Genomic DNA, 26,181 nt, shown 5'->3' with positions numbered 1-26,181 from the left:
TCTCCATGAAATGAAATACCTTTTCCTCATTTAGGGGCATGAGCCTAACTTCAAAATGTGGACACTGGTATGTTGTGGAATGTCTGTGCATATTCTGTATACAAACATGATGTTGTGGGTCATTTTGATCCGGAGGCTTTCATGTGTATCGATATTGGCACGGGTCCAAAATAAACAAGTGTCTCTGATGTATTTTGCTTTGACTGGTTCTGGTTGCACTTGTATGATTATGTTTGGGTGAAAATGAGTTTCCAAAGCTTCTCCTTCTCAGTGCGAGAGCAGCAGATCTCTGACACAGACAGTCAAAAATGAGCTCCGAAAGATTTTCAGTCAATGAAGCCTTATCACAAATTCTGGACTGTGACAGTCAAATAGGAGAAGAGGTTTCAGAGATGGGAGGACAACGCTGTTGATGATCCAGATAGTGCATTTTTCTTTGGTGAAGAGGATTCAGAGGAGTCTGCCATACCATCCCCTCCAACAGATGAGGAGAGAGAGCATACAACAACCATCACCCAGAGAAGAGAGGACATGAAAGTCTAAAGATGGTGCTATAGAATGGTCACCATCACCACAACGAAGTCAAGGTAGACTGTCAAGCACACAGGTACATTGTGTTCAACACGCGGAGAGAAAGACTGTGCAGGGATACATTTGAACAATAGGGTCAAATGACACCTAAGTGTTATCGTTACTGGGAAATACAAAACAAATGCCTACTTGGGGAAACAAATGCTTGTTTGTGAGATATGTTTGACAAATAGTTGTTAAATATAGAGTTTTGGTATTGTATTTCTTCTTCCTGAAAGGTCTGAGAAGACAAAATAAAGTTGTTTTGTTTTGACTTGATTCTTTGACTGTCTGGAGTGTTTGAACTGTGCGGGTCAATCTGACCCATCTCACAATGGGCGTAGTATTTTTTCAGCAAAGCACAAGCACAATCGCCCAATCAAAGGTGCGGGGGGCTGCCTTAATCGACATTCCACCTCTTCTGCGCCAGGGGAACAGTAGGTTAACTGCCTTGCTCGGGGGTAGAACGACAGATATTTACCTTGTCAGCTCGGGGTTTCGATCCAGCAAACCTTCGGTTACTGGCGCAACGCTCTAACCACTAGACTACCTGACGCCTAACTAAAGAAAGGATCATAAACAAATTCCACATCAGCAAAAAATTACATTGGAGACCATTGGTACAAACAAAACAAGTCCCAGTTTTAATACATTGAGTAAACATTTCCACGCTAAATTACTGTATATACATTATGATCTAATGAATCAAAAATATATGGTAATTGTGTCCTCAAGAATTAGGCAGTTGAGTCTATTTGATGCAATCTAACTAACGTGATAAAGATACCCCCATCAAAATCCGTCAGTTTAAACTATAGATATCTGGGGTGGAACGCGGCAGAGCTACAGCCCTGATTGTCCGACCAATCGGTGGTGTTCTAAGCGCAACGTTTACTGTGTATAGGCCGGGCCCTACGCGCAGCGCGTACTCTGTGTATAGGCAGAGGCGGCACTGACTACAACCCCAAAATCGCGGACACTGTGTGCCTTTGTGCAAAGATAGAGTCGTAGACATCCCACTTTGGTTTCCTCATAAAGTTCTTCCACAGTGCTTGAATTGTTTACTTGAGAGTACCTCCATCTGATTTCTCGATGATAGTCCTCCAGTTGTGTGTTTTTCTTTGAAAGTCCATTTGGGAAAAACATTTCCTCTGCCATTACTTTGATTTCCTCAACAGATTTCTTTTTGTCAACATAGAGGTGTCTTGTACCGCCACCGTTTACTGTCCTGACTTGCTTGAACTCTTTCCCCTTTTCATTGAAGTCCATCCAGCCGAGTTCAATTATTCTCTGTTTCTTCTTGGCATTGGTATTCCCCAACAATCCAGTTTTTAATCGTGTGGTTTGTTTATCCCTAACAGACCCTAATCTGCCTTTCAAGCTCTCTGTCATGGCATCCATGTAATTCGCTTGGCTGCAAAGTGTGGATAGTCCGTCTCCATACTCTGACAAATCACTGTCCGCCATGAATGGGATGACTGAAGTATCAATCTGCAAAAACATGGAAAACAATGATTTGTTTATTATAAACAAGGTTTCAATTGTAAAATAACATTCTTTTTGACTGTAAATGTTGTGCTACTAATTGACCACTTAACATCCATTTCACCAACACTAAATATGGTTACTCGCCAAACACTTACACTTTCATTGGTTTCCACTGGTACGCCCTCCTCTTTAATCCAGTCCTCTTCAATCCAATCATCTGCATAATGGACAATTCTCCTTTTCTGTGAAAAGTCCAAATAATGATTATTTAATTAATTATCAAAATGATCAGTTGTCAAAATAATATACAGTGCTGTCGGAATGTTTTCATACCCATAGACTTATTCCACATTTTTGTTGTGTCACAGCCTTATTTCAAAATGGATTAAATATTTTTTTCTCACCCCTCTACACACAATATCCCATAACGCAGTGAAAGCGTGTTTTTAGAAATTGTCACAAATGTATTGAAAATTAAATACAGAAATATCAAATTTACATAAGTATTCACACACTCAATACTTTATGGAAGCACCTTTGGCAGCATTTACAGCTGTGAGTCTTTCTTGGTAAGTCTCTAAGAGTTTTCCACACCTGGATTGTGCAACATTTGCCCATTATTCTTTTAAAAAAATGATTCAAGCTTTCCCAAGTCGCGCAGCAGTCTAAGGCACTGCATCGCAGTGCTAGAGGTGTCACTACAGATCTGGGTTCGATCACGGGCTGTCACAGCCGGCCGCGACCGGGAGACCCATGAGGCGGCGCACAATTGGCCCAACGTCGTCCGGGTTAGGGGAGGGTTTGGCCGGCTGGGATGTCCTTGTCCCATCGCGCTCTAGTGACTCCTTGTGGTGGGCTGGGCGCCTGCAGACTGACTTCGGTCGCCAGCTGTAGTGTTTTCTCCGACACATTGGCGTGGCTGGCTTCCGGGTTAAGCGAGCAGTGTGTCAAGAAGCAATGGCAGGGTTGTGTTTTGGAGGGCTCATGGCTCTCGACCTTCGCCTCTCCCGAATCCGTACGGGAGTTGCAGCAATGGGACAAGACTTTAACTATTAATTGGACATCATGTAATTGTGGAGAAAAATTTGTAAAATGTACACACAAAAAAATACAAATTCTTCAAGCAGTCAATTTGGTTGTTGATCATTGCTAGACAACCATTTCCAGTTCATGCCATAAATGTTCAAGTAGATTTCAGGCAAAACTGTAACTCGGCCACTCAGGAATATTCACTGTCTTCTTAGTAAGCAACTCCAGTGTAGAGATTTGGCCATTTGTTTTAGGTTATTGTCCTGCTGAAAGGTGAATTAATCTCCTAATGCTGGTAGAAAGCAGAAAAAAACAAGGTTTTCCTCTAAGATTTTTTGCTCCATTTTGATTATTTTTTATCCTGAAAAACTCCCCAGTCCTTAACGGATTATAAGCATACCTATAACATGATGCAGCCACCACTATGCTTTAAAATATGGAGAGTGGTACTTAGAAATGTGTTGTATTGGATTTGCCCCCAACATAACACTTTGCACTCGGGACAAAAAGTTAATTGCTTTGCCACCTTTTTTCCAGTATTACTTTAGTGCCTTGTTGCAAACAGGATGCATGTTTTGGAATATTTTTTACTCTGTATAGGCTTCCTTTTCACTGTCAATTAGGTTAGTATTGTGGAGTAACTACAATGTTTTTTATCCATCCTCAGTCTTCTCCTATTACAGACATTAAAACAGTTTTCAAGTCACCATTGGCCTCATGGTGAAATTCCTGAGTGGTTTCCTTCCGGTTCAATAACTGAGTTAGGAAAGATGCCTGTATCTTTGTAGTGACTGGGTGTATTGATACACCATCCAAAGTGTAATTAATAACTTCACCAGACTCAAAGGGATATTCAATGTCTGCTTTATTATTTTATCCCATCTACCAATAGGTGCCCGTCTTTCGAAGCATTGGAAAACCTACCTTGTCTTTGTGCTAGAATCCGTGTCTGAAATTCACTGCTCAACTGAGGGACCTTACAGATAATTGTGTGTGGGGTAAAGAGATGAGGCTAGTAATTCAAAAATCAGGTTAAACACTATTATTGCACACAGAGTCCATGCAGCTTATGTGACTTAAGCAAACATTTACTACTGATTTTATTTAGGATTGCCATAACAAAATGGGTTGAATGACAAGGATTTTTTAAATAATTTGCAAAAATGTTCTAAACTCCCCAAATACAGGTGTGCCAAGGTTGTATTGTCATACCCAAGAAGACTCCTGGCTGTAATCGCTGCCAAAGGTGCTTCAACAAAGTACTGAGTACTTCTCCAGCAGCAGGGACTGGAAATGTTCTAAAAACACAATTCCACTTTGACATTATGGGATATTGTGTTGGCCAGTGACCAACAAGCTCTATTTAAAGCTGCAATATAACATTTTAGGCGACTCAATCATATTGAAATAGAAATGTGAGTTAAAGATCTGTCTCTCATTGAAAGCAAGTCTAAGAAGCTGTAGATATGGGTTGTGTGTTCTATTTCTATGCTTCCCATCTCCTTTTTGAGTCTTTTACTTTTCAGTTTTGTACACCAGCTTCAAACTGCTGAAAATACAATATTTTTAGTTATTGAAAATATCACAGCGGTTTAGATGGTGCAATGATTCTGTACACTATATACAGTGCATTTGGAAAGTATTCAGAACCCTTGACTTTTTTTCCCCACATTTGGTTACGTGACAGCCTTATTCTAAAATGGAATAAATACATGTTTTCCCTCATCCATCTACACACAATACCCCATAATGACAAAGCGAAAACAGGTTTAGACATTTTTGCACATTTATTACAAATAAATAACAGATACCTTACTTACATAAGTATTCAGACCTTTGCTATGAGACTCGAAATTGAGCTCCGGTGCATCCGGTTTCCATTGATCATCCTTGAGATGTTTCTACAACTTGGGAGTCCACCGGTGGTAAATTCAATTCATTGGACCTGATTCAGAAAGGCACACCCCTGTCTACAAAAGCTCCCACAGTTGACGGTGCATATCAGAGCAAAAACCAAGCCATGAGGTCTAAGAAATTGTCCGTAGAGATCCGAGACAGGATTGTGTCGAGGCACAGATCTGGGGAAAAGTACCAAAAACGTTCTGCAGCATTAAATGTCCCCAAGAACAGTGTCCTCCATCATTCTTAAATGGAAGAAGTTTGGAACCACCAAGACACTTCCTAGAGCTGGCTGCCCAGCCAAACTGAGCAATCGGGGGTGAAGGGAGGTGACCAAGAACCCGATGGTTCACTCTGACAGAGCCCCAGAGTTCCTCTGCAGAAATGGGAGAACCTTCCAGAAGGACAACCATCTCTGCAGCACACCACTCAGTAAAATGCACGACAGCCCACTTGGAGTTTGCCAAAAGGCACCTATAGGACTCTCAGACCATGATAAACAAGATTCTCTGGTCTGATGAAATGAAGATTGAACTCTTTGGCCTGAATGCTAAGCATCACATCTGGAGGAAGCCTGGCAACATTCCTACAACGAAGGATGATGGTGGCAGCATCATGCTGTGGGGATGTTTTTTCCAGCAGCAGGGACTGGAAGACTAGTCAGGATTGAGGGAAAGGTGAACAGAGCAGAGTACTGAGAGATTCTTGATGAAAACCTGCTTCATAGTGCTCAGAACCGTAGACTGGGGCAAAAGTTCACCTTCCAACAGGACAAAGACCCTAAGCATACAGCCAAGACAATACAGGAGTGACTTTGAGACAAGTCTCAATGTCCTTGAGTGGCCCATCCAGAGCCTGGACTTGAATCCGATCGAACATCTCTGGAGAGACTTGAAAATAGCGGTGCAGTGACGCTCCCCATCCAACCTGACAGATCTTGAGAGGATCTGCATAGAAGAATGAGAGAAACTCCCCAAATACAGGTGTGCCAAGGTTGTATTGTCATACCCAAGAAGACTCCTGGCTGTAATCGCTGCCAAAGGTGCTTCAACAAAGTACTGAGTAATGGGTCAGAATATTTATGTAAAAACCTTTTTTTCTTTGTCATTATGGGGTATTGCTTGATGAGGAAAAAACGATTTAATACATTTTAGAATAAGGCTGTAACGTAACAAAAATGTGGAAAAAGTCAAGAGGTCTGAATACTTTCTGAATACACTGTATTGCTTGTTTTGTCACAAACTGAAATAAGGCGAACTATTCGAATTTTAGCAACCAGGAAATGGTGTAGCGATTTTTGCATATTGCAGCTTTAATCCAGTTTAAATTCAGGCTGTAACAACAAAATGTGGAAAAAGTCAAGTAGCATATTAACCGTTGTGTGGTGGTTCATGTTTTTTTGTTATTCACCCAATGTTCTTGGGTCTGATGGACCCACAACATTATTGGGTTAAAACAATACAGCCTTAATTTACATACAAATACTTAAAACGTTGACTTATATTAATTACAAGCAATATAGACAGCATACATGGTTAGTATTTGCCATTTACCTCTGGTAGATCACATTTATCAATAAAAGCTCTACTCGTTTAAAAAAAAAAATCTATTAGAAAAATCTATTATAATCAAGATATGGGTGGAATAAATCAAGGTTATATTGTACAAATAAACGAAACAAGGTTTTCATCACTATCGATGTTTAATGCTTTGAACTGAACAAATTGGAAGGACAAATTTTACTTACAGTATCTTATGGAAATGATAAATGAGCCTCATTGTACACAAATTAAGGCCGGTCTACACACCACATGAGGGACAGAGTTTTACTGTGTGTGTGCTGCAAATGTATTTCTTGCACTTGACGCATGTGTACTGTGTCTTCCTGTCCTTCTTGGGTCCACACACGTCGCAGCGCTTCTTCTTGTTGCTACCAGTTGCAATCTAGAATGATGAAAACACTTAGTTCAGGAATTTTACTAAACATCACACACAGCAGGCCAAGGTAGGAGAGTCACACACACACCAACGTCACTCAAACTTACTTCCGGTATTGGAGTAGTTGATTCCGTGGGTCAAGCGGATGCGGCACCAGCATCATCCTCCTGAATCCTCACGATGGCTGCAGAAGCTGGGGTCCTTGGGATGTTGCCTCCTCTGGATCTGAGGTCTTACCAATGTCTTGCCCAGCTCCTCGAGAAAGAGCCGTCTTCTCTGGCGCTTCCCTCTGTTCCAATCTGGGTTCAACGCCATCCACATGATATAAGTGTTGTATGCTGAGATGTCCAAGAATATCACAAGTGGCCAGCATAGGGTGCTTCTTTTTGCAGCGGTAGCCAGTCACCAGCTTGTTTAAATTGTCCACCCCTCCTTTTGTGGCATTGTAATCCATTATGATTTCTATTTGATATTCCTGGGCACAAATTCTCCCATCCCTATGCAGCGTACTCAAGAATTGATAGACCAGTTCTGTGTATTCAACAGCTGAGGTGGGAGCTCTGGCTTGTTTTTCCGTATCCCTCCTACCATTGTCAGCTTCCTCTTGAGGAGCTCCTGTCCCAGCTTGCGAAGTAAAAAATAAAAAATAAAGTTATCGCAGGTGATGTGGCCACAGAGTCCCTGTGCAGGACAACCTGCATCCCTTGGTCCCTCTCAGAGGCTCCATCGGGCTTCCCCATATACACTAGAAGTTCCATGCATATGATGAAGCAGCATCACAGGCAGCCCAGATCTTGATGACATATTTTGCGAGTTTAGACGATATGTACTGCCTGAAGGGGCAGCGGCCCCTAAATGGCGTAACCTGCTCATCAACAGTAACGTTGAGCACAGGGTTGTAAAACAGTGGAAGGCTGTCCACCCACTTGTCCCACACTGACCTGATTGCAGCTAGCTTGTCTCTCTGCCGCCGAGCTGGTCTGGTGTCTCGGATATAGAAGCGGATAATCCTGGAAATAATGTGGAAGTTTTCCAGAAACATTGTTGCACAGAAAAGTTATCTGCCAGTTTCTGCCTCCCATAGGGATTCTGTGGATTCCCCATTGGATCTGAAAACACCAGTAAGGATAAGAACCCCAAAGTATGCATGTAAATGAGTTTGGTCCATCTCCTTCCATCCCTCTTCAAAAACACACATTCCATCCAAATTAGCAGTCCAGAATGATTATCTGGATGGTGTCTGAGATGAACAGTTCATTAGAAGACTTTATGTCCTGCACATTGGCATGCGGGGTGGCTCATTCCTTGGTCAAGAAGACCATTCAATTTGAATTTTGTCATCAATACTTCTCCTCCTGCAGACCGCTGATGAGCTGGTTGGTGACAGGTTGGTCCTAAGGCTGGCTGCGGGTCAATCTCATCCTCCTCTTCCAACTCAATGCCAGACTCCAAATTGACAGAGACATGATCCTCATATTTGAAAAATTCTTAATCTTCCACAGTGGAAGACACTCCTTCAAGACTAGCTTCTCTCTGAAAAAAGTATTTCTAAAAGGCCCTCTGAGCAGAGATTATTTTTGCCATACTGAATTATTGTGGTAAGAAGCCACACACAAAGCTATTTATTTGTTTTGTCCCTCCCCCAATTTGCACCTGGCTGGGGAAGAGCGTGGGAAAATACAGATTTTTTCTATTTAATTTTACAACGTATCGAAATTCCAGGCAAGACATTGTGTACTTTCACACACCACAAAGGGTAAAGAGTGTGAGAAAAGCAGGAGACAGGAAGGAAGACAAACAGGTTCTTGGTGCTGTTGAAATAGCACGTGCAGAGAGGAGGAAGACGGAGTGAAGGCACATCGCAAACTTTTTTTTCCTCACCTACAAACACACTTTTATTACCCTCTGGTCCAGTGAACCCGAACACCACATAGGTAATATAGATTTGTAGGGGGGTGCACAGTGTTGACTCAATGAAAATGTGTTATTTTACAAGTTGTTCACAGAAAATGAGCCACGGCCAATGAGTCTCAGGTTTTTCATTTTAGTAAACATTGAAAATGGGTCCCACAGACCCGAACACCACACAAGGTTAAAGCATTCAGTAACGACATAAGAATACAAGGATGGTTTGGTCCGTTTCATCACTGGTATACAATGCATTAGTGGTTGAAATACGCCTGGCATTAGGAACTTTTCATGTATTTTCCACTAAGGTAAAATGTCCCTTTAGGTGACACAATGAAAAGGGCATAATCAAAGACTTGAATGCATACCACATGCAGGGCTGCACTGCAGACCACAGGGGATGCTTTTATTGTCCATACAGTAATAACAATTTAAATTTAAAAAAACTAGTTAGAATACCAGTCCCACAATCACACCATACCAAAAAAACAAACAATCGTGTTTCACTTCACCATGTACAGTATAAAAAAATATATATATATATAATTTGAAATAAAGTGGAGGATCTTATACATGGTACTGTATACAAGCATTAGAATAGGAGAGGTGACTTTGCTAAATTGTTTCACGAAAAACATGAAAGGTTGGCAGCGACAGTTCCACCACCGCTTATTGGCTCCTGAGGTAATCAATTTCCACCATGTTTGCCGGTGCAGATGTCCCTTGCCCATCATTCACTGAGGCCATTCATTTCATTGTAGAGATCTGTTAAGCCAAACTGTCCCTCAACGCCTTTCTGCTGGTCTCATTCGACACTAGCCACTCCTTCAGAGCCTCAGTCACCTCGTTTCTGTCCTCAATCTTTACTGGCTCCAGCACATCCCCGGACCGGAGGCAGATGTTATGCGGCACAGTGCACATTGCAAGCACTTTCGGGATGAAGAATGGGTGGAGCTTGATGGGCTGGAGGAAGATGTGCCAGCGCTTTCTCATGATGTTGAAGGTCCTCTCGATGGGGGAAGAGAGCCTTGGCGTGGTTCTGGTTAAACTGGTCGTGCTCTGGGTTCTGATCAGATTTTGGATATGGTGTGATGAGGCACACAGGCATCTGTAGACAGGGGTACCCGCCGTTGCCCAGGAGGAAGCATCTGGGGGGAGGGTACAGGGCACTTTTCTACAGGGGACTATGCCTGAGCACCTTCAAGTCGCTCATAGACCTAGGCAGCCCCGCGAAGATATTGATGAAGCGGCATGTGGTCGCAGACCCCTTGGAAGTTGATGGTGGGGAGGGGGATGTTCACCTGGACATTGTTGTGGGTGCGGTGCACTGGGGATCTTGACCCTGACGTGGCACACGACTACTGTCCACCCCCCTTGAGACAGTTTTATAGGAGGTCCCGTGGGCCAACCAGTAAATAAAGACAAGGATCTTTAACGTTGCCGTCTATCTGTCATGACCAGTCAGTGACAAGGAGAACAGAATTCAGAAATTCCCTCTTAAGTCATTAGTCGGGATACGCGTCTCGTTCAGGATCACAGAAGACTTTGAAGATAGGAGTGGATGGACTCAGCTTACTGCACTGAAGTGGAACCTCCGTTCTGTAAGAAGACGACGAATTGTATGTAAATAAACACGTAAAGGGACTTGGTAGCCTGCCTGGTAGTCTGAGGCCCATGTTGATACAAAGGGCTATTTCTGTACATTCAATAAGCTTAGAGTTTATTTTTTATTGTTCTCCAGTGTCTTTTGAGGGGATTTGAGTTTGTTGTTCATTTCCTATTACTGCAGGACCTTGGGAGACGCAAAGCACTTGAAGAGCTGGTACAAGATTCCTTCTTGAAGAACATTTGCATTGTTTGGTTTGACTGTTGGAATGCGGTGTTTTAGTTTGCTTTCCCCATCCTTCGTAATGTCTGATTCGTTTGTATTTTATGACCACAGCATGTCTCAATAGAATCAAATCATGGAATGAAGCACTGTGTGAGTTCCATCTTGGTGTGTGTGTGCGTGTGTGTGTATGTATAGGTCACAATCAACCTGATAATCGCAACCATGTCAACATCACGTGCGTTTGTATTACATAAGCCTTCATTCAGATAAAAAAAACTCTGAGGGGGAAGGGGACTGACCTGATGCTGGGTCATTGATGGTCCTGGAGTTTCTTTCTCCTCTGTTCCGTCGCTGCGGTCTCCTATTTCTTTTCCGTCTCGCCACAGGCTTTGGCTCCACTCCTTGCCATACACCATGTCCACTTTGGGACACGGCTGCTCACCTGCAAACAGAGACCGTTGCCATTACAGTGTGTCTAGGGGAGGAAAAATAATGATCCACTATTCTCAAACAGAGTCGTGATGTATCCATTTTTCCAATACCTATGGGGCAATGATGATTTACTGTCGCGCTCACCGGTCATTGGACATGGTGTGTCATGTTCTGTGCCTTCATTTATTTCCTTCTTGATGCGAAGTACTTGTATTCCATCCTTCTCCATGGCAACAACTTTTAGGCCTTCCCCTTTATTGAAAGCTGTAGCCTGCATCAAACACAATGACGTCCCACATGATTTCCACTAGGAAACAACTGCACGTAACACATAGTACATGCATTGAACACCTCATCTGAATATACAGGTTAGTATATAATTATAGGCAATTCCACAATAATTAACTGAGATATTTCACTTTAAAATATGTCAAACTAAAAATAAATGATTGCAGAGTTAAATAAAGCATACAAACTCTGATGATAACAGAAGAATGGTATTTTACCAAATAAGGCTAAGTCCATATTATGGCAAGAACAGCTCAAACAAACAAAGAGAAACGACAGTCCATCATTACTTTTAGACACAAAGGTCAGTTAACACAAGAGTTCAGAACTTTGAACGTTTCTTAAAGTGCAGTCGCAAAAACCATCAAGCGCTATGATGAAACTGACTTGCATATGACGACCTTGACGATCTTTCCATGTCTGTGAATTTAATTACGTGAGTAATGGTGGTTGAAATGCCTTTATGCGCAAATATTGATATAACAACCATATCGAAGTAAACACTATGACATGTTGTGTGGTCCTCCCACTACGACTCGGGAAAGCATACCGTTTATTAGGTTACAGATGACATAAGTTACGATGAACTTCACAGGGCGATGAAAGTGCACAGTGGTGAGCTTGATGCTGCATTCCAATAAATAGTGTCTTATTCTGGTGACATGACGGTCAATGACCTTTTTTTTTATTTTATCGCACTTTTGTCCATAACAATCTCACCCTGAAGTAGGCTATAAATCACATTTAAATTTGTCACATGCGCTGAATACAACAGGTGTAGACCTTACAGTGAAATGCTTACTTACAAGCCCTTAAACAACAATGCAGTTAAGTGTTAAGTAAAAGATAGATAAGTAAAAAATAACAAATAATTAAAGAGCAGTCGGAAATAACAGTAGCAAGGCTATATACAGGGGGTACCGGTACAGAGTCAATGTGCGGGAGCACAGGTTAGTCGAGGTGATATGTACATGTAGGTAGAGTTAAAGTGACTATGCATAGATAAACAGAGAAGCAGCAGCGTAAAAGAGGAGGGACAATGCAAATAGTCTGGGTAGCCATTTGATTAGCTATTCAGGAGCCTTATGGCTTGGGGGTAGAAGCTGTTAAGAAGCCTTTTGGACCTAGACTTGGCACTCCGGTACCGCTTGCCGTGCGGTAGCAGAGAGAACAGTCTATGACTAGGGTGGCTGAAATCTTTAAAAAAAAAAAATTGGGCTTTCCTCTGACACCACCTTGTATACAGGTCCTGGATGGCAGGAAGCTTGGCCTCAATGATGTACTAGGCCGTACGCACTACCCTCTGTGGTGCCTTGCGGTTGGAGGCTGAGCAGTTGCCATACCAGACAGTGATGCAACCATTCAGTATGCTCTCGATGGTGTAGCTGTAGAACTTTTTGAGGATCTGAGGACCCATGTCAATTTTGGGGGGTTTCCCGAGGGGGAAAAGGCTTTGTCGTGTCCTCTTCACAACTGTCTTGGTGTGTTTGGACCATGATAGTTTGTTGGTGATGTGGACACCAAGGAACTTCAAGCTCTCAACCTGCAGTGTATCTGCAAGCTGTTGGCCAGAGCGCACATACCAAGACCCTAACCTTACCATTTAAAAATGTGAACTTTGATGGTATAGGGCCTTCCCAAGGATCAGTCCGTTACCATGGAACTGATCTTATACCAAAGATGTTTTATAACTAACACAAGACGGACCACAGCCTGTCATATCCAATGGGAACAAATTATTCATAGTTGGCAGAACAAAAAAAGGAGGGTGGGGCAGAGCCAAGGACGATCTAGCCAGAAGATATTGGCGTGTTCTAGCATGTTTCCGTTTGGGCACGCCTATTCTGAAGCGCATGTGCAGTAACTCCTCTTTACCATATTTGGCAATGAATATTCATCCGGTGAAATATCTGTGTTTATACAATATACTAACCTGGGATTGGCCTGCTGGCTCCAAAGATTGCAGCCTTGCACGGGTCTTCTCTGCACAAGCCTTAACATCTTCCTTTGTTTGGACAAATTGATCTATATAATTACCATAAACAGAAACCATGACATTTTTATTTGCCCAGAAAGAAATCGTGTAACGTTAACAAAATCAATACAATAGAAAGCTTTCAACTATCCACACACACTACCTTACCGCCACCAGCTTCGGCTACATGACAACCAAGAGAACGCTGCTCCGCAGCTAGTTTTGCTTCCAAATGTTGCATCTTATTTTTATTCGACTCGTTCTCGGCTTTCAGTGCTTCGTTCTCCCGTTTACTCTTGGACAACTCGTCGCGAAGGGCCACGGCGCTGCCCTCTACAAGTCTGACTATTTCCACGACCGCTGCCCTCATTACCGCGTTCATGAGAGAGGTTAGCTGACTTTGGAGGTGGGCAGCATTCTCCATTGTCATTGCTAGTAAATCTTTAACTTTGTTGAGAAAACGAGAATGTTTAGACTTGATCTAAATAGACTCGTATCCACGTTTACCTGTTCCCTGGCAAAACAAATGGTTGAACAATGGTTGTGCACGACTTCCTATTTGGGGCGGAGCTATTGACGAGATTTATCACGAGGTCACGCAATAAGTATCGTGTTGTGCGAATACAAAATTCCTTTCGAATTGAATTCGTTTAATTTGAGATTGATTTCAAATGTAATGGCCATCAATTCAACTATACAACAAGCAACTGTGATGTCACTAGTCAAAATATTATGTTTACTTAAATGTGCTACAAATGTCTCTCAAATGATGTTTTAAATTCTATTTCTATCTCAATATTCATCAACTATTTCTAATACCACTAAATTTCATGAAAAACTTAGTCGATCTTATATCGATTGTCTGGGGCCAAGTTAACGTTTTTTCCCTCCTAATCTCGCAAATCTCCGTTTTGGACAACACCACACATAAACCTCGATATGAGTCAAACATGTATTCTAGTGTCAAAATTGACTACAAAGTGTAAATAGGATCATTTCGGTCATAAAGTCTTGTCCAAAACGGAGATTTGTGAGATTAGGAGAGAAAAAAAAACGTCACAGAATAAAGAATACCATTAAATTTCCATTGGTTTGGGTTTATTTCAAACCTGCCCACAGCTGGCAGCATCCAAGTAAATCATAAATTCTGAGTGCTGCTGTACGCGACCCGATCCCAAATCCTTGTCCAGACGCTGAGACGCGATAGTCCGGCATCCCATTGTGACATAGATACACTGCTCTGAAACACTGAACACCACCTCCCCACAATTCCGGTATGCGTCCTCTACTAATTTGAATGTGTTGAAAGATAGAGAAACTGTTTGAGCTGTGCCGAGAATTTAAAAAGTATGAAAGTCAACGGTCCATTATTCTACAACACTGCAGTGTGTACGCATACACGTTTTGGACTATGATAGACGCATAATGCCCATTGTCAATTTATTGTGGCATTCGATATTTCCCAATGGGACTAGTTAAGAACCATCAGAAAATTACACAATTACATGGGACAATATTGTAAAATGTCAGTAGCTCTAAATTTCAATGACAACTTCAAACCAACTATAAATTGTAAAAATGCATATATGAATATTGAACGCATTTAAATTAGATAACGAAAAGGTGTGCAACATGAAAATATTGTCCCATTTACATTGTGTAATTTATTGACGGTACCTAACTCTGGTTAAAGCAACAAAAAAATGTCATGACTGAAACTTAGTCGATCTTATATCGATTGTCTGGGGACAAGTTAACCTCCCCTTTCATACTTTAAGGAAAGAGGTTCATTTTGTGTGTTAAACTGCGAGTTTTACCAATTCCAGTCCCCTTGCTTAGATGGTACGGGGTCCTCCCCGGGATCATTTTCATGTAGATGAACTGGCTTAGATGGTATGGGGTTCTGATTCTGGTTCAGTTCTGATTACTTGTAAAAAAGTACATTCTACTCCATTGCCATTGTTTGGTACCCTTCCCCAGATCTGTGCCGAATCCTGTCTCGGAGGCCTATGGACCATTCCTTTGACATCCATTTATTTTGTATTTAACCATTATTTTACCTAGGCAAGTCAGTTAAGAACAAATTCCTATTAACAATGACAGCCTAGGAACAGCATGGCTTGGTTGTTGCTCTGACATGCACTGTCAACTGTAGTAACAGCTCAGGGATGATCATTGGAAACAGGATGCACCCGAGCTCAATTTCAAGTCTCATAGCAAAGGGTTTGAATACTGATGTAAATGTGAAATTTCAGTTTGTTATAAATTTGCAAAAATTTTAAAAAAAACTGTTTTGCTTTGTCATTATGGGAGTATTGTGTGTAGATGGATTAAATTGATGTTTTTCTCCATCAATTGTAGAATAAGGCAAAATGTGGAAAAAGTGAAGGGACCCAGATTCACAAAGCATTCATAAGACATTTTTTTCATAACTATAGACTTAAGAAAGTTGGTATTCCTCAACTATTTTTTTTTTTTTAAATGTATTGCACTAAGCAAAAAGTTAAGAAATTAGATTCTTGAAAATAAAGTTATTGGAAATGTTCTTAATTCCAAGATAGCAAAACCCTCGTCTTAAACTTAGGGCAGTGAGAGAATAAACTCATGAAAGCAAATTAACATGTTCTTGCATTTAAAATAATCAATACTGAAACTTTGAGTAAGTTTGTGTGAATTAAACATGTTTTAGCAACAAAGGCCAAAAGTGTTTTCCTGCGAATGCATATAGAACTTTTGTGCATTGACTTGTAAGAATACTTTTCCCTCTATGGCTCTAGCAACGTGAATGCATCTTGAGAGCACAGGAGGCTGCGAAGGGGAGGATGGCTGATGATAATGGCCGGAATGGCATCAAACACATGGAAACCATACGTTTGCTGTATTTGATACCACTCCACCGATTCCGCTCCAGCCTTTACTACGAGCCCATCCTCCCCAATTAAGGTGCCACCAACCTACTGTGCTCGAGTGGAATATTTATCTTGCAAACAGAATACACAAGCTAACTAGGTAAACTATTCTACTATTGGTCTGTCTAAATTTTAATAACATTACATGGCAAAAATAGTAGCACTGGAAAGTTACATACTGAGTGATAAAGTATAAGCTTTGAATTATCAGCTACGGTAGGCTACACACCGCTGTTTGAGTTAATCGCTGTTTTGGTGCACATTATAGACTATTTAATTCGCTTCATCTGAACATCAGTGTCATCAACAATCATGCATGTCACTTCAGTGCACACAGCGTAACAGAGAAAATAAAATATTAGAGAATACATTTATTTGGGAATACATTTTGTAGAACAGACATGCTTCTGTCTGTATTAGGCTATGTCATCTCCAAACCAGCAGTGACTAGGAACTTTAACTCCTGCTAGCCTCACAGGTAGGCTAACCAAATAAATTCAAACCAACTGCCACGGTCGCACACCTGTCGGCTGAAGCTAATTGGCGAAAGAAGTTGGAAAGCTTGCTAGCTAGTCTAAGCTACTTCAAGGCAACACGGTTTCACGTTATCTAGAAAGATGAGTGACTAATGTTTTGGCAGGGTGGAAGTACAAACGCTTCCCAAAACACACACAAACAAACACACCAAAGCACGCCTCCGAAACCCAAATCTCATTCTGTCGCATTTCCTAAAGAGGAGAATTTAAACCGAGGCTAAATCAGGATATTCTTTAAAAAAACAGAACAACAAAATCTGACAGTCCACTCTGAACACTGTTGGGATAATTTATAGAGTATTACACATTATGGTTCCAACCTGGTTTATGAGTTTAGCGATTTGAGTTCAGCCCCTAACAGAGCTGCTATACTGGGGGCGTAGCGTTGGTGTAACGAAAGTAGACCGTCATTGTAGGCATTTAGCTGCTACAGAATGTATCCTGGAGAAAGCTTGAGCCACTTTATCAAACGCTCTCACGGTACCTTTTAACTAAAGACGATTAAACTACGGAAAGCCATTCATTTTGAGTGGAAGAGAATTGAAATTGGGCAGGGAGCGTTGGGCAATGTGAGCGTGAAAAGAGCGGGACCTTAGTTGGGGAAAGATTAACTTTATGCAAAAACTCTTAGCTTGAGTATTCGAAGGCTGATTTCAAGGGTTGGGCCTGCCGTACATACCTACATATGCTACGGTCACAAGACGCAGGCCTTATTGTCCTTAGAATTTCTAAGCAAACAGCTGGAGGCAGGGCTTTCTCCTATTGAGATACATTTTTATGGAATGGTCTACCTAGCCACGTGAGAGACGCAGACCCGGTCTCGACCTTTGTCTTTATTGAAGACTCATCTCTTCAGTAGGTCCTATGATTGAGTGTAGTCTGGCCCGTTCCCCTCTCCATTAGGTTCTCTGCCTCTAACCCCATTACGGGGGCTGAGTCACTGGCTTTTTAGTGCTCTCCCCTGCCGTCCCTAAGTGGGTTGAGTCACTGACGTGTTCTTCCTGTCCGGTTTTTGTCGTCTCCTCGGGCTCGTGCGGTGGAGATCTTTGTGGGCTATACTCGACCTTGTCTCAGGATGGTAAGTTGGTGGTTGAAACCCTGACCTGTTCAACGGATTTGCTACCTTGTCCCAGACCTCCTGTTTTCAACTCTCCCTCTCTCTACCACACCTTCTATTTCGACCTCTGAATGCCCAGCTATGAAAAGTTGTGACATTTACTCTTAATACACTGACCTGTTACACACTCTACAACCACTGTGATTATTATCTGACCCTGCTGGTCATCTATGAATGTTTGAACATTTTGGAGAACAATCTGGCCTTAATAATCGCCACCCGGCACAGACAATAGGACTGGCCACCCCTCAGAGTCTGGTTTCTTCCTAGGTTCCTGCCTTTCTAGGGAGTTTTTCCTAGCCACCGTACTTCTGCATTGCTTGCTATCTGGGGTTTTGGGTAGGGCTTCTGTATAGCACTTTGTGACACCTGCTGATGTATAAAAAGGGCTTAATAAATACATTTGATTGATTACGCAGCACTATTGACCAATTTAATCTCACTATAGCTTCTAGACCCTAATGGATTGGCTGTTGATGCCTAGCATGCTTGCTAGCACCCAAACGAGGGCAAAGACAGCGTGGCGAGGCAAAAATACAAGTGCTAGTTAATCCCCCCGTCAGGTGTGAGCTGCACATCAATTTTATTAAACATGCTGCTCACTCGTCCAGTGTAGCAGCTCTGTAAGTACTGCTTCTTGCCATAATGATGCTCTTGGTTTTTATCTCCCCCCTCAGGTCTACAAGGGCATCTTCCCATGTGCCTCCGCACATCTTGCCAAATGAACATACCTTTACAGTAAAGACAAGGTTCAAATCTCTTCGCGCCACTATTCGGTTTGGGTTTCCTTTTTACTTTGAGACACCCGGATCCCTTATTTACGACGTTAGTGTTGTGTTGGAAATTTCCCTTGTTCCTCAGTTTCTCCAGCAACACTTTCCTCTGTCTTGAAGCTATGTCAAGACTTAAGACATAAGCAATTTCAGCATTTTCCTTCTCGTGCTGTTTCAAGTGGCGGGAGATCTTCGATTGGGGCTCTCCACATACAAAACAGTAATTTACATTGCCTTTACAAGGGCCATTTTTTCTCCCTCTCTTCTTTCTTCCAGAGTTGTTCATGTTGTCAAAGTCCATGGACTTGTCTAATTGGGTGTCCATGACAGCTGCTGCACCTGGTAGCTTCACACATTTCGGGACCATGATGTTGACTGGTGAAGTCAAGAAGTGGTTTCCTTCAAAGTTCAAACAATTTTCTGGTTCAAAACTTCCAAATGCACAACTTTTCTCCACATCACAGGATTCAGTGGTGTTCTGGTGCTGTGGAGAAAGACCAAGAGGAACGTTTGTCACACTGTCTACACATACATTTCCATATACTGAAGTTGTACCTGATACAACACATTTGAGTCCAACACTGCACCTTTCCATTAATTATCTTATACTAGTCTGTATTCTGTTTGTACATTGTCCATTGCTGGCAGCACCTATTCACTAAGTCATATTCCGGGTAATGTAAATGTACTTGATTCTGAGTAATCAGCCTCACTCAGGGCTTGACCGATCAGAAGCATCATTTTTCTTCTCACATTCTGAGTGCAACAAGCAGCCCCCCCCTCCCCTATTTTATACCACAAATAATGGAAAGAGGTTCATTTTGATGTACCTGGGTACCAGCATCTGAGTCAGCAGGTTCATCTTCTATGACGGACTTCTTTACACAAACACTCCGCCTTTTCTGAGCCGAAACAGTCTTGACCTGTGTGTTTGACATATTACATGTTACAGCTTTCATTTGTTACTTTTTCCATGGCACATGCCGAGGCTTCTGTAATGGGAACACATTCTCTCTCACACACACGCTAAGGTACTAAAGAAATAAAACATAAGAGGCACTAAGGATTGAGGTGTATATATATTTATTTTCATAAACTTGATTTAACTCAACTTTTATTTAAGCAGGGAGTCATGCTGATATCATGGTCTCTTTTGCAGCTGAGCCTTGCATGATAACATCAATTACACTATACACATCAATATACATAAAAAGCAAACGAAAGCATATGTGGTTACCTCATACAACACATAATACCATTTATTATAACACTAAACCCATCTAGCCCCTTACAAAATTTGAAAAGCATTTATCTGAATAGTTCGCTTCAAAAAGTTTGAATATTCATCAAATGTAAATACTAAAGATATGAACTGCCAACACTAACTTCAGAGAACACAGCACAATGGCATCCGGTTACATACTGCATGCAGATTCTCCTAACCACACTGGGCACCAGTCAACACGCAATGTTACACATCTTCCTTAACTTCAACACACAAACACGAGAAATTCTCATTAATGTAAAAACACTGTCCTAACAGTAGAGGACTCCTGCAAATATCTTCACTACCTCTTTGACGTGATTCTATTTCCTGCCAACCGCCGGAGCCAACAACGGGCCCAATTTGTGCTGATTAGGATATGACCGCCATTCTCTGCCAGCATCTCTGGGTTTCTGCGCATCACAATGTCTCGTGTAGCTACCATCAGCATGGATGGGCTAACCTGACCTCCAGCTCTTTTCCTCACCATTACGAAGCGAGTAATCTCCTCATCAAACATGTCTGTTCTGAATGGCCTCAAATGGGGTAGGTCTTCCACTTTCTGGACGCCCATGCTTTCGACCGTCTGTTCGTAGCTGATCCTCATGGACCTCACAGTGTTGGGGCTGATGCGTCTCCCCAATTCCTCAGACATCATGGCTGCGGCCATCTGTGCACCCACCTCCATGCACATCCGCGCAATCTTGGCCCTTTGCTCGGGGGTGTACCTGAGGTAGGTCCCTCTCCTTTGCGGGTGCGGTTGAGTTCTTACTCTTCGGCGCCGGCGCAGATTTCGTAAGTCCACAGAGCTTGACTGCCCAGGTGTAAGCCACTGTGGAGAGAGAGCTATGTTTTTCAATCAGTGTGTTAGAGATAAATCAAATAAAAAGTGTGTGTTTGTGCGCATCAATGGTGTGTGTAGGGTACCGGAGCTGAGCCATAGATCCATGCTATCCGGGATCCCTGGGACATCCCTACCCCATTGAAGTGTAACTTTAAAAATGGTTATGGTTAATGTCCACCAATCTGGTTTTAGACTTGGGCATTGCACAGTTTCAGCTGCTACTCTTGTTTTAGATATGTTAAATTGCTTAGATCATAAAAATCACTGTGCTGCCTTATTTATAGACTGTTCGAAGGCCTTTGACAGTGTTGATCATCGCAATTTAATTCAAAGGTCAACTAAAATAGGCCTGTACCAGGCTTCTTGCAAGTGGTTTGAGAATTGTCAGACAGAACATTAATTTCTGATGGTGTTAAGTCTAAGTTCCTGGATATTAACGAAGGTGTACTACAGGGTTCGGTACTGGGACATGTTCTCTTTACATAAATAATATTGGTCTGTTAACTTGTAATATTAATCTGTATGCAGACTATACTGTAATGTATGTTATTGCCCCAACGGTAGACCAGGTGTTAGAGCTGTAATCTGACTTTGTTGCCTCACAAAATGCCCTGCTTGGCCAAGATTAAATATGTTGTTCTCTAATTCTCGCAACAACAAAATCAGATGGACTACATAGTGTACAAAACATTAGGAACACCTCAATATTGAGTTGCACCCGCCCACCCCTTTTGCCCTAAGAACAGCCTCAATTTGTCAGGGCATGGGCTCTACAAGGTCTCGAAGGTGTTCCACAACGATGCTGGCCCATGTTGACTCCAATACTTCCCACAGTTGTGTCAAGTTGGTTGGATGTCCTTTGGGTGGTGGACCATTCTTGATACACACGGGAAACTGTTGAGCATGAAAAACCCAGCAGCGTTGCAATTCTTAACACACAAACGGGTGTGCCTGGCACCTACTACCATGCCCCATTCAAAGGCACTTCAATCTTTTGTCTTGCCCATTCACCCTCAATGGCACATATACACAATCCATGTCTCAATTGTCTGAAGGCTTAAAATCCTTCTTTAACCTGTCTCCTCCCCTTCATCTACACTGATTGAAGTTGATTTAACCGGTGACATCAAATGATCATAGCTTTCACCTGGATTCACCTGGTCAGTCTGTCATGGAAAGAGCAGGTGGTCTTAATGTTTTGTACACTCAATTTATTAATTAAATGGTTCTCCCATTGATTGGGTTCCCACCTATAAAAATCTGGGCTTTTGGATTGACTAGGATTTAAAGTTAAAAACATACCGATGAGCTAGTTAAAAAGCTAAGAGTTAGTTGGCTTCTTTTTTAATTTATTTTTTAGAAATCGGTCTTGCCTTTCCCTAAACAGCAGGAAGCAGATTGTACAGTTCACTTTTTTATTAAAGAATAATAAGAAAATTAGGGTAGGGACGTCCCAAGGATCCCAGATAGCATTGTCCCTAAGCCATAGGGCAGACAGAGCATCTCACTATCAGATCAGGGGTGTGGGCAATTTATGCTTTTTGACCCCAACCCCCCCCCCCCCCAAAAACGTATCATTTTTACTGATAAAAAAATAGTGAGCTCGTCCTATGACAATATTTATCTTTAGAAATTAGCCTGGCATTAGCCAATTAATATAACAAAGCTTTGGATTTTACAGGGTCTCAAAATCAAATGGTTATACCGTTTGGAATTTTAAGCTTTGACCAATGAATGAGACCATGCTCAGCTCCAGAAAATGTTGCCGTCTTAACCTGTTCCGGTAAAAAAATATTGTTTAAAGAAAAAACTACCAATACTATTTCTTATGGCGAACCTGAGTAATCTAAATAGAATCTGACTGAAAGCCCCAATCTGCAGTTGGATGCGAGTTGTGTCCACGCCCCTAGGCTACACAACTCCGGTAAAACACAATTTTCTACAGTGCATTTGGTAACAGTTTAGTTACAATTAGTTTATTGACAAGCAAATTACAGTGCTTGTCACTAAACTAATAAAGTCTGATTTATGACATTGTGAAAGACATTTTATAAGCATCTGAATGTTAAAGATGCCACGCAGATGTATGAATAGCCTATTGGAACAGGGATAGGCCTACCTCTCGTTGGCTCGAGCAGCTGTCTCCTGAACTGTGCGCACAGTTGTTATCTGACAGTCATACAGTTACAAGCATAACAGTTCATAGGCTACTGAACCAAAGGAGGGGAAGCATCAATTCAGTCACAACAGATGAGATATTTTCAGAATATAACAATGACTAAAAAAACATTGGTGAACCGGTGATTCAATGTTCAATCGGTTTGGCTCCTCTTAAAACATTTGAACCGGGGGACCTGTACATTTAAGTGAATTATTACATCCCTACTGTTCTTGCCATCATACTCCTTCCTCCAAGTTCACTTCTGTCAACTCTGAGTTTGCATTACATCCTTTCGTTTTTTCCCCATTCATTGTCAAAGGCTCGGAGTCTGTTGTGATTGGAATGTGAACTCAGTCAAGTGAAGTAGCCAGAGAAGGTATGAGACTTATCTACTTAAAAGGGATATTTTACTCAAAATAACCATGTAGTATTGTTTCATTAGTCCACTGTTGAAATGGTTCCCAAATGTTTTTGCATGCCAGCAGTAAAGTTAATATCTAAAAGTGTTATCATATGATGCACTTGCGTCATCACATTTTGCACTGAAGACAGAGAAACATTTTCCAATCTAATTCTGTGGCTGTAGGTCTCAATCGGACACTCCCAAACATGTCAACAGCTTCTGTATGTAAAGCTTACATGTCTTTACCAGATAAGGACCTCTGCATTAGAAAGAGAACTGACCTGTCGATGGGTCACCGATGGTCCTGCAGAGTCCTCCTTGACAGCATCTCTGTCTCGCCACAGGCTTTGGCTCCACTCCTTGCCATACACCATGTCCACTTTGGGACACGCCTGCTCACCTGCAAACAGAGACACAAGCTTTGTAAGTGAGGTGTAGGACAGTTTGAAGGACATTCTTTCAAATCATAGACAATGGGACCTGATACAATCTAATGTAACAACACTTTCGACATGAGGCAAATGTGAATTGTTACCTTCTGTTGAAATTCCAGCCTGTGGGTCCTTCTTCCGATGTGTGCCTTCATGCCCCGCTTCGTTCTTAATGACAACGATTTGAATCCCATCCCTCTCCATGGCTGCTGTAGTCTGAATCAAGTACAGTGGAATGAAGTCCCACATGTTTGCATACAGACCATGAAGTAATATGCACATGGGATGCAAATTATGCATCTATGTAAGTCCAAGATTTTACTCCTGGGCTAGATGTAACGTTACTCTTATAAACGTGAATTTCTGGCGGCCTTCTTCCGTTACAGAGGTGTTCAGAGAACGCTAGACAGCTCATCAGCACAGGCGGTCGCTCGGTCTTTCATAAACACACGCTGTAATATGGCGATAACCATATAAACAGGTGTGTATCAATTGAACCTTTTGTTTATTGGATATTATTTCTAGCTGGTATGAAAAATAAGGTCATTATGCTTCTAAAACCGTACAGTACCGCAAGCAATGCGTCTTAATGTTCAGATTGAGTGTCGGGGGCTCTTAAACTCTTAACAAAACTCTGCACAGTCCGATTTATGTGTAATAGAACAGAATTATGATCAAGGGCTAGCATCTAACTAGCTAAATATATTAGGTGACAGACTGCTGTTGTGACATTAGCTTGGTAGCAATATAGGTTAGACAGCTAGCTACTTGTACCTCGTCCATGGTATGAGCAGATTGTTGCAGCCATGATGATGCATTGTCCTCCTCCGAAGAATTAGGAGGACCAGCAGCATCTCTATCTCTTTTGGGGCTGACGCATCCACCTGGGCCACAAACAGAAGAAACACAATAAGCAAGCGAACGTCAACTAGCTAAATGCTGTCTCTTGCTTATCCATATGCACTGTCCAGTTTGTAACGCCTCCATCATTGCAAGCGAATAAACTAACGTTAGCAAATTGCCCTACCTTTACCGCGAGCTGGAGTTCCAACACAACGATAACACATGGAACATGGTCGATTTCCCGCTGTCCACAGTTCTGCTTCCAAACTCTGTAACTTGTTTTTGTTAGACTCGTTCTCAATTTTCAGTGCTTCGTTCTCAAATTTACTCTTGGACACCTCCAGACGAAGTTCAACGGCGCTATCCTCCACAATTCGCAGTAGTTCCACGACCGCAATTTTAACAAGCGAGTTCAAAACAGAGGTTAGCTGAGTTTGTAAATAGTCACAATTCGCCATGGTTGTCTCTTTCTTTATACAATGGCAAGTATGTGAACGTGCTAAGTAGTTTGAAGGTGATAGTGCTAGCTAGCACCTATGTGAAACTAGCCACAATAGGGGGATTTGCTGTTCGTTTTTATAAAATAAAAGTCCTTCATTGAGGGGCAACTCAATATTACAAAGGTGTTTTGTACGCTCGGTGTATATGCATCCATATCAAACAGGAATTTAACCTGAACAACAAACGCAACATTTAAAGTGTTGGTTTCATGAGCTGAAATAAAACATCCTAGAAATATTACATATGCACAAAAGGCTTATTTCTCTAAAATGTTGCACACAAATGTGTTTACATCCTTGTTTAGTGAGCAAGATAATTGCCTTTTGCCAAGATAATCCACCCCCCTGACAAGTGTGGCATATCAAGAAGCTGATTAAACAGCATAATTGTTACAGGTGCACCTGAGGACAAAAAAGGCCACTCTAAAATGTGCAGTTTTGTCACACAACATAATGCCACACGTGTCTCAAGTTTTGAGGGATCGTGCAATTGGCATGCTGAGTGCAGGAATGTCCAACAAAGCTGTTGCCAGATAATTTAATGTTCATTTATCTTGCATAAGCCACCTCTAACATCGTTTTAGAGAATTTGGCAGTACATACGACCGGCCTCACAACCACTGACCATGTGTAACCACACCAGTTCTGGACCTCCACATCTGGCTTCTTCATCTGCGGGATCATCTGAGACCAGCCACCCAGGCAGCTGATGAAACTGAGGAGTATTTCTGTAGGTAATAAATACTTTTTGTGGGAAAAACTAATTCTGATTGGCTGGGCCTGGCTCTTCAGTGGGTGGGTCTATGCCGTCCGAGGTCCACCCATTGCTGAGCCCCTGCCCAGTCATGTGAAATCCATATATTAGGGCCTAATGACATTATTTAAATTGACTGATTTCCATCTATGAACTTGTTGCATGTTGCTTTTACATTTTTGTTCAGTATATATTAAATTAAATGAATACACCATTCTAATATTATTAATGCATTTCTCTCCTTGCAGGGGATTAGACAGATGAACTGCAGCCCCCAGTTGCCCAAGC

The 26,181-nt window shown here is 41.9% G+C and overlaps 2 protein-coding genes across 9 annotated transcripts; both read right to left on the bottom strand.

The window, feature by feature from the left end:
- Positions 1–1,191: 1,191 nt before the first annotated feature.
- LOC109906575 (uncharacterized) lies at positions 1,192–14,091 on the bottom strand. 5 transcript variants are annotated; one of them, XM_020504333.2, is made up of 6 exons: positions 13,522–14,031; positions 13,317–13,408; positions 11,240–11,366; positions 10,963–11,105; positions 2,214–2,300; positions 1,192–2,061 (listed from the first exon to the last, which is right to left on the bottom strand). In XM_020504333.2, exons 3-6 carry the CDS (start codon positions 11,322–11,324, stop codon positions 1,483–1,485), a joined length of 894 nt encoding a protein of 297 aa, XP_020359922.1. In that variant the 5' UTR covers positions 11,325–11,366; positions 13,317–13,408; positions 13,522–14,031; the 3' UTR covers positions 1,192–1,482. The 5 variants fall into 5 exon arrangements, 3 of the variants coding, with proteins under 3 accessions (XP_020359922.1, XP_020359921.1, XP_031648016.1); XM_020504332.2 differs by having other exon boundaries at positions 13,527–14,020; XR_004203393.1 differs by lacking the exons at positions 1,192–2,061; positions 2,214–2,300 and adding exons at positions 6,670–6,930; positions 7,032–10,431 and having other exon boundaries at positions 13,522–14,091.
- Positions 14,092–16,055: 1,964 nt separating this feature from the next.
- On the bottom strand, positions 16,056–25,856 carry LOC109906574 (uncharacterized). 4 transcript variants are annotated; one of them, XM_031792152.1, is made up of 6 exons: positions 25,765–25,856; positions 24,571–24,680; positions 23,901–24,012; positions 23,647–23,765; positions 19,524–19,616; positions 16,056–19,177 (listed from the first exon to the last, which is right to left on the bottom strand). In XM_031792152.1, the coding sequence occupies exons 1-6, from the start codon at positions 25,796–25,798 to the stop codon at positions 18,464–18,466; spliced, it is 1,182 nt and encodes a 393-aa protein (XP_031648012.1). In that variant the 5' UTR covers positions 25,799–25,856; the 3' UTR covers positions 16,056–18,463. The 4 variants fall into 4 exon arrangements, with proteins under 4 accessions (XP_031648012.1, XP_020359919.1, XP_031648014.1 ...); XM_020504330.2 differs by lacking the exon at positions 25,765–25,856 and adding an exon at positions 24,824–25,637 and having other exon boundaries at positions 16,065–19,177; XM_031792154.1 differs by lacking the exons at positions 16,056–19,177; positions 19,524–19,616 and adding an exon at positions 19,760–20,789 and having other exon boundaries at positions 25,765–25,855.
- Between the last annotated feature and the right edge of the window lie 325 nt (positions 25,857–26,181).

This window comes from Oncorhynchus kisutch, linkage group LG16 (genome assembly GCF_002021735.2).
Source record: "Oncorhynchus kisutch isolate 150728-3 linkage group LG16, Okis_V2, whole genome shotgun sequence".
Taxonomy (NCBI): domain Eukaryota; kingdom Metazoa; phylum Chordata; class Actinopteri; order Salmoniformes; family Salmonidae; genus Oncorhynchus; species Oncorhynchus kisutch.
Note: the sequence above shows the minus strand (reverse complement) of the source record. Positions and strands in the feature narration are given on the sequence as shown.

Coding starts and splice junctions, on each gene's coding strand:
- LOC109906575 (XM_020504332.2), bottom strand. CDS start 13,788: ATGACAATGGAGAATGCTGCCCACCTCCAAAGTCAGCTAACCTCTCTC. Junction 11,367..13,316: donor AGCCAGCAGGCCAATCCCAG/GTTAGTATATTG, acceptor TGTTTGATGCAG/GCTACAGCTTTCAATAAAGG. Junction 11,106..11,239: donor CACACCATGTCCAATGACCG/GTGAGCGCGACA, acceptor CTCTGTTTGCAG/GTGAGCAGCCGTGTCCCAAA.
- LOC109906574 (XM_020504330.2), bottom strand. CDS start 25,097: ATGGCGAATTGTGACTATTTACAAACTCAGCTAACCTCTGTTTTGAAC. Junction 24,013..24,570: donor CTGCTCATACCATGGACGAG/GTACAAGTAGCT, acceptor TACTTGATTCAG/ACTACAGCAGCCATGGAGAG. Junction 19,617..23,646: donor CATCGGTGACCCATCGACAG/GTCAGTTCTCTT, acceptor TCAAACACACAG/GTCAAGACTGTTTCGGCTCA.